This window comes from Pseudomyrmex gracilis, unplaced genomic scaffold (genome assembly GCF_002006095.1).
Source record: "Pseudomyrmex gracilis isolate BER0280 unplaced genomic scaffold, ASM200609v1 scaffold_3, whole genome shotgun sequence".
Lineage (NCBI taxonomy): Eukaryota > Metazoa > Arthropoda > Insecta > Hymenoptera > Formicidae > Pseudomyrmex > Pseudomyrmex gracilis.
In genome coordinates, this window is record NW_018020587.1 from 217,283 (window position 1) to 224,711 (window position 7,429).

The window sequence follows — 7,429 nt, forward strand, 5'->3', positions numbered from 1 at the left end:
CGAGTTCATAGTTGTTTCTCAACTCTTAGATCTCGTCTCCAATCTCAAAAATTTCAGCTCTCAAATCTCGAATCTCCCACCTCAAATTTCAGTGTAGTTGCTACTCATGATATTCGGTTTTTCATGATTGAGCGAGAATATGAAAGCAGAAAGAAGCCTGAGAGCGGCCAGGCCCAGAAAAATGTGTAATCACTTTTTCGCCCTTTAAGCCAGCGCTATGTCCATAGGTAGTGCACATTGGCAACTACGTAACCATTGGTTACGTAGTGAGAGGTTGGAGATTCGAGATCTGAGAGCTGAAATTTGAGATTGGAGACGAGATCTAAAGCCTATGTCACACTACGGATTAGAATTGAGATTGGATTGCAATTTGGCCAATCAGAGCAAAGATCACTAAACTTAGAATTGGTTTTCTTTTTTCTGGTTGGTCAAATTTCAATCCAATCTCAATCCTAATCCGTAGTGTGACATGGGCTTAAGAGTTGAGAAACGACTATGAACTCGGACCTAAGTACAGACGTGGATTGCAGATGACAGGTCTGTTTTGTTAGTTTGCCAAAAATATCTATAATGTCAACAAAAAAACAAGCAAGTGAAAGATTAAAAGCCAAGAAGATGAGGTAAGTTATATACTTTTAGAAAAAAAAGATGTAAGCTTACTTAAGTTAAATTTGTGTTGAAGCAAAGTGCAAATACAGCAAGCTATTATCAAGAAGAAACAATGTGATGCAAAAGCTCTTGCAATAGTCGAGCAGCTTTTAGAACCTACTGTAAATCCAGATTGGCTTCTTCAAAATGTAAGTTTACTAAGAAATCGTCTTTGCTTTTGGATATTTAATAACAGTAATATTTACTAATTACAGCTACAATTTTTAAGCAAAAGTCACATGGAGGATATAATAGAAGAAAGATCAATAGTAAAGCTGTGTGGATATATTCTGTGTTCCAAACCATTGAGTGTTATCATTTGCCAACAGTATCACATATCAACTCGTAATAACAAAGTATATGATATCAGTAAACGAAAAAAATTTTGCAGTTCGTCTTGCTATGGAGCAGCTAATTTCCTTCTTGAGCAAATGTTAGAAAGTCCATTATGGCTAAGAGAAAAAGATGATATACCAGTTTTTCAAATTTTACCTGTAAATGTTAAACAACATGTTCTTGGAGATGAAATAGATGTTGCTGGAATTAAACTTGTTAACCAGAATATAGATATTGACAATGCTGAATGTGTAAAAGAGTCCAAGAAAGATGATAATGAATACAACAAAGAATCTCTGGAAGTCAAGCAAACAAGAAAAAATAGATTATCTGATATATCAAACTTGAAAAAAGAAAGTATACATAGTTCTACTTTATTGAATAGTGAAACGAACAATATAAGTAACGTTTCTGAAAATATTGACCCGCAAGATTTGTTTAGTGATAACACATATTTATCAGAACTGCGATTGAATAAAAAAAATGAAGATTGTGAATCTATAAAACTTATAAATCGTACAGGCAACTGTGACAATAAAATTCAGAAAGTAGATATAAAATTAGATAATTTAGATGTAGAAATTATCAAAGAATATGAAAATATGCCACACTCATGTGAAGATAACATTAGAAATACAGACAAAAATACAAATATAAATACTACATGCAAAAATGATTGTAAAACTGATAGAACACAACCTCAGTTGAATGAAATAAATATTCAAACTAAAATAAACAAAACTAGACCTAATAGATGCAAGAAAGTACAATTTCAATTAAATGAAAGTAACAGTAAAAATAATAACGGTAAAAGCATAATACAAACTCAGTTAAATGAAATAAACAGTTGCCAAAATGGTGATAATAACAAGTTGCAATTTTATCCTGACAAACTATATAATGATCAAAATGATAATAAACAACTTGAGTATCAAGTAGGTGAGAATACAGAGAATAATTGTAAAGACAACAAAAAAATAATACAACCGTACTTATTTGAGGAATACACCAACAATATTGTAACTTCTACATCTGGTTACAATCCTGAGGAAAAAAAACATAATAATAAAAGTAGTAAAAATAAAAAGTGTAAACAGAAAGAATTTGGTAGCGCAGAAACACATGTCAATTGTTGTTACTTACTTGTAATGCGTGTTGAACAGAATGTCAGAGAATGGATTACAGAAAATACGCTTCGTCTGTTACTGGGTGGGGAGGATGAAAAATGCAAGTTATTAGAAAGTCTTGCGCAGCACGACAGATATGAGCAATTATGTAAAAAATTAAATAGATTGCAGTTAGAAGACGAACGAGAAGATTGCATCATCTTGGAAAAAAATATGTTGAAACCTTTACCTCATTTTTCTGTGCTTCAAGAAGAAGGAAAAAAAATGGAATTAAAGGTATGATCTTTTATCTTTTTTTCATCAGAAATTTAATTTGTTCAATTTTATTTAATTGACCTTTTCACTTTTTATTGATCTCACTTGCAAAGGCAGAAGATATATACATATATAACTGATTGTTTTTATATGTTAATAGGTGCGTGCTTTTTATGAAGGACGAACAATTTTTGAAGACAGTAATAACGAATCAGAAAACAAAAATGATGAAGATGACGAACCGGTATTACCATTAACAGCTTCTCACACTCCTAATGCAATTCGCCGCCGAATTTTTTTGGACAAACTTAATAAAATGTAATAGTTTCGATTAGTGTTACGATAAGAAATCGGTTTAAAAAAACTTAATATTTAAGTTATAATCGTTTACTTTTGCTTAGAAAATAATTTATATTTGTGTATTATCTGATTATAGATTGCCAGATTTATTGCGTGCATTGACGTCTAATACAAATTGCTCAATAGCGGAATTTACTTATAACAATGAGAAGTATTCTTTAATCAAGATTTTAATTAGTACTTTTAACTTATCCGCTGCAAACATTGTTTTCAGAGCTGCCGAGTGGACACTTGTAGGACTTCTTATCATTAAAATGTAAGTTATAAAGCTTAAAAGAAAACTAGAAATGCAATTGATCTAAAATTGCTTATACATTTCAGGTTAAGTTTAATTGATGTGCAGATGAAGTCTTTACTTCAAACTAAACAAGCCACATTATACACATCAATGATCCTTATGTCGTACAAATTAGATTCTAGCTATTTGGATAGACTTATAATGGAAGTAACAAACTCAATGGATATAAATTAAATAACAAATAAACATAAAAAGATTAATCTTTTGTAAATTATATAAATTACGTGTGCGTAATATTTTGTATAGTTTGATTATTTTATATATATATATGTTTATATATATGTTTTTGTAATCTAAATATAAAACTTCCAAAATTGATGTATTATTAAGTATTGTACGTTATATTTTACACATATATACTAATTTATAACTATTTTATACGTAGATATTATTTTTAATGCTCATCGTAGCTTTATAGCTCTTTTTTATGTATGTAAAATACACACACACAGATATATACATATTTATATATACTTTATTAAAATTTATAAAAGAAGTTTTGGAAATTTATATACATACTGATCTATTAGAGATAAAAAATACAGATGTGATGATCTCAACGATAGCAACAACAGTACATACATATAATACATGTGTAAAGCTGTTGCTTATACTTAAACTTATGAGTTCATCGCTTTGCCCAGATTAACTGGACGGATATTTTTAAAGTGGGCATGTGCTTGACATTCCAGTAAGCACAGAGGATGAACAATCAATACCTAATGTGTCCATTTGAGATGGTGCTAAGTGATCTTCTGTAGAGTTAGTACCGACTTTGAGCCTCAGAGATTCGTAAAGGTTATGAACTGCCTCATTATGCTATTTAAAAACCATTTAATTTAATTATAACAGCACAAAAAATTTTTTGATATACTGAAAAAAGATTTAATGCACACAATAAACGCATATATTACCTGACTAGTTGGTTGCAAGGCTTTTAATAACGAATGCAATCGCGTGGCTGGCAATTTAGAATGTATGTACCAAAGCAACTTTAATAGGTGTCGCGTAACATTATCTCTACCTAAACCACCTAATAAGAATTCGTCAAATATAACGGTGCAGAATGATTCGTTGGAAAATTCATCAGACATGTTTAATATTAACAATGATACCTACAAGTAAACATTGTAAGGTTTATAATTAAAATTTTGAGACAGAATTTTGCAGCAAACTGTGATACTTTTCACAATGATTTTGTAGCATTTTAAATTACCAATGTATGCAAAAATGGATCTTCATAAGCCCGGTGTTCTTCACAATTCGGAAGTGTAGCGAGTACTCTCATTAAACCTGTAGCATCCCCGCGGCTTTTACCAACTCCACCACTACCTCCGACATGTAAGGCGTAATACATAGACAAAACTGCTGCTACTCCAGAGAGCTGAGCATATGCTTGACATGCATCAGGAGGTGGTCCAGAATGTTCTATTACTGCAATAGCACTTTCTCGTTCATCTGGTGGGAGCTTACAATTCAATTGTCTTATTTGATCATCAACCTTAAATGAAAGAGTTATTATATTATTTGTATATCTATATTTTTACTAAGTAAAACTACTACTGGAAGTTAATACTAGGAGTTTATTTGAAAAACTCGTTTTTTTAAGGAGATTTAATTAATCATTAAAAGTACCATGAGTGACATAAGAGCTGGTAAAAATTTTGTGACAACTTGGCTGTCCAGTTTTGGTTCTTTAAATTCTTGTTTATCTATCATTAACCAAGCAGATAATCCTAATGCTAGCATTCTCAATAGCAACACAAGCACTGAGTTGTCTCTAGGTAATGTCTCTGAGTTTATCAAATGAAGCGCTATTTTGATCGCACTTGTAGCTAAAAAGTTGACTGCATAAGGATCACACAGAATCATACTTAGATCTCCTAATACTTGTTCTTGTCCTTTCTAAAGAAAATTAAATTTATATATTTTCTTGATTGTATTAGCTTTTTTTTTTTGTTTTTTTGTACCTTAATACTGTCCAAAAATCCTTGCAACTCTCGTGATCTCTTAACATCTACGTTTCTTTCTCTGATGCATGCATCCAAACACCATGTGAACTTGTGACAAGGGTCCACTGAAATAATCTCTTGTACCTGATAACACATAACAAACCTGAGGCAATATCTAAATTATGTACATCACTTTTATAATAAATAAACAATTGGATTACTCTTCCAAATAACGTAATAATTATTTTTCCAATAATTGGATAATTCTTCCAAATAACTGGAAGATATACTAAAAAGTAGTCATACCTCTAAATCATGCAATGCCATTAATAATTCTGCTCTTAAGGTGCAGTAATGAACATTTTTTGTACGTAAGAACAAAGTTCTTAAAAATTGCAACACCATGTCATATAATTTTACACTACGTCCAATCATATGTGCTAATTTTTGTACAACTTCTCCTTGTCTTCTTACCTGTATAAAAAGAAAATTAGATAGTTAATAGAGTTTATATGTGAATTTAAATAATAAAATGACAAACCTTAGGTGATGGTGTAAAAAACAAAGTGTTCAAATTTCTATGATCAAATAGAATTTGTTCCTTCTCAATAATGTAACGACTGAATAAAGGTGAAACTTCATCTCCAAAAAGACTTTGATTATCCTTCCATATTTGGCGTTTTACTTCTGTATCAGCATCATTATACAATTCTTTTTCTCTAACTAATACTCGCAAAACTTTGTCTTCAATGTGCGGTGTATTTCTTAAAATACACATAACAATTGGTCTCAAGGCATCAACTCTCACAGCTGGGAAACTTTTAGATAATAAATCCTTTAGTCTTCGATCTCCGGATGCACCTTTATCAGCTCTTTCAGTACCAATCTCATTAATTCGTTTGATTAATTTTTCTCGCAGTTCTTCAAGTACCGAAGCATGAAAATCCAACCTTCTAACCCCATGTAAATCAAGAAGAGGCAACATAGGCCTCAGTGATGGCAACAAAATTCCATGTTGTAACTAAAAAATATGATAGATATTATTTAATAATATTACAATATACTGATACGAGAATGATAATCCTCTATAGATATATGTGACATATCTTGATTGTCTACCTGAATTTCTTCGATTGCTTTGAGCGGATCTGTGCAACTTGTCAATGCATCTCTTAAAAATTCCTGTCCGTGTATATCAATGTTTTCTAGTCCATTGCTACTTTCACCATTACTCTTTCCTGAATTCATCTTTATGAAGTTGATACGTAAATTGCTTTACACTCTCGTTTTTTGGTTCTCGAGTTACTTTCATTTGAATTTAATACATATCAACAAAACGCGATCTTTAGTCGTCACTACTATTAATCTATTCTTCACTTCAATGTAATTTATCATATTTGTTTAACAACAATTTATATTTTTGATATGCATCAATCTTGTAATTTTTCTTCTTCTCGTTTAATGGGTCATTAGTCACTCTGTTATAGGTCCGCTGAGCCAAAAGAGCACCAAACCATCAGTCGCTCTGGCATTAATGTGACTATTTGTGGAGGTTTGGTTTGTTGCAGATGTAGCTCAAAGGATCGTATTAAGCTAGTCCATAGGCCATTCTAAAGCCGGTGTCACACTACGTATTGCGGACATGTATTGGATTAGAATTGCGGTTTGCGAATTGAAAGTTAGCCAATCAAGACGAAGCTGCCTCGTCTTGATTGGCTAATTTCCGCAACCCCAATCCAATTCACGTCTGCAATACGTAGTGTTGGGCTTAAGATTTCTTTCAGTAAGTTGACAAAAAGTCCCATATAATTCTATATAAAAAAAAACATGATTTCTATAATATAAAGTAAGTTCCACTTGCCGTTTGCTCATGAAATCATTTCATTTTCGTTTTTCATCGAAAGTTAAACAAAGATAGGGTAACGCTCACAAGCGTTACAAACGGCAAGTGGAACTTACTATGGCCTAGTTTATACCGTACATCTTTTTGGTACGCGAATCAAATAAAATTTTTTGTTTTTCACTGTATAATTTTGGTAATTTATGTCATTATAAATGTGATACGCGTGAAAAAGATCTATCGTGCCAGCTTAATATAACATTGTCTACATTACTGAGACCAAGCCGATTTAATACGAATATAGTACATATATAAGGAGCCTCGCAGTCTAGTATAGTATAGATGCCTATGGTTACACAGGTCTAATTTCCACCGAAGCATTAATTCACACCTAATGCGACGTAGAATCAAATTCAAGTCGATGGAAACCTGTCAAATTGTGCTGATTTCGCTTTCGCTTCGATCTATAAGTACTCTACTTCCAATGGAAACGGAACACTAAATTTAATCCGTACCGGAGTGAAACCGAATTGAGTTGAGGGTGACCACTGTGGTCAGAGAGAAACCTGAGAGCGGCCATCCTAATGTAATTTTTTACGACGGTTTCAGCCGC

At 32.0% G+C, this 7,429-nt stretch overlaps 2 protein-coding genes across 3 annotated transcripts; one reads left to right on the top strand and one right to left on the bottom strand.

Annotated features, from left to right (window-relative positions):
- Positions 1-491: 491 nt before the first annotated feature.
- Positions 492-3,259, top strand: LOC109855527 (putative RNA polymerase II subunit B1 CTD phosphatase RPAP2). Of its 2 annotated transcripts, none has more exons than XM_020429893.1 (6): positions 492-620; positions 683-797; positions 864-2,387; positions 2,527-2,684; positions 2,803-2,982; positions 3,048-3,259. In XM_020429893.1, the coding sequence occupies exons 1-6, from the start codon at positions 571-573 to the stop codon at positions 3,196-3,198; spliced, it is 2,178 nt and encodes a 725-aa protein (XP_020285482.1). In that variant the 5' UTR covers positions 492-570; the 3' UTR covers positions 3,199-3,259. The 2 variants fall into 2 exon arrangements, with proteins under 2 accessions (XP_020285482.1, XP_020285488.1); XM_020429899.1 differs by having other exon boundaries at positions 523-620; positions 666-797.
- A 231-nt stretch (positions 3,260-3,490) lies between these two features.
- LOC109855533 (negative elongation factor B) lies at positions 3,491-6,721 on the bottom strand. Its single transcript, XM_020429912.1, has 8 exons — positions 6,096-6,721; positions 5,518-5,997; positions 5,283-5,450; positions 4,995-5,120; positions 4,660-4,929; positions 4,241-4,525; positions 3,939-4,139; positions 3,491-3,843 (listed from the first exon to the last, which is right to left on the bottom strand). The coding sequence occupies exons 1-8, from the start codon at positions 6,222-6,224 to the stop codon at positions 3,688-3,690; spliced, it is 1,815 nt and encodes a 604-aa protein (XP_020285501.1). The 5' UTR covers positions 6,225-6,721; the 3' UTR covers positions 3,491-3,687.
- Positions 6,722-7,429: the final 708 nt, after the last annotated feature.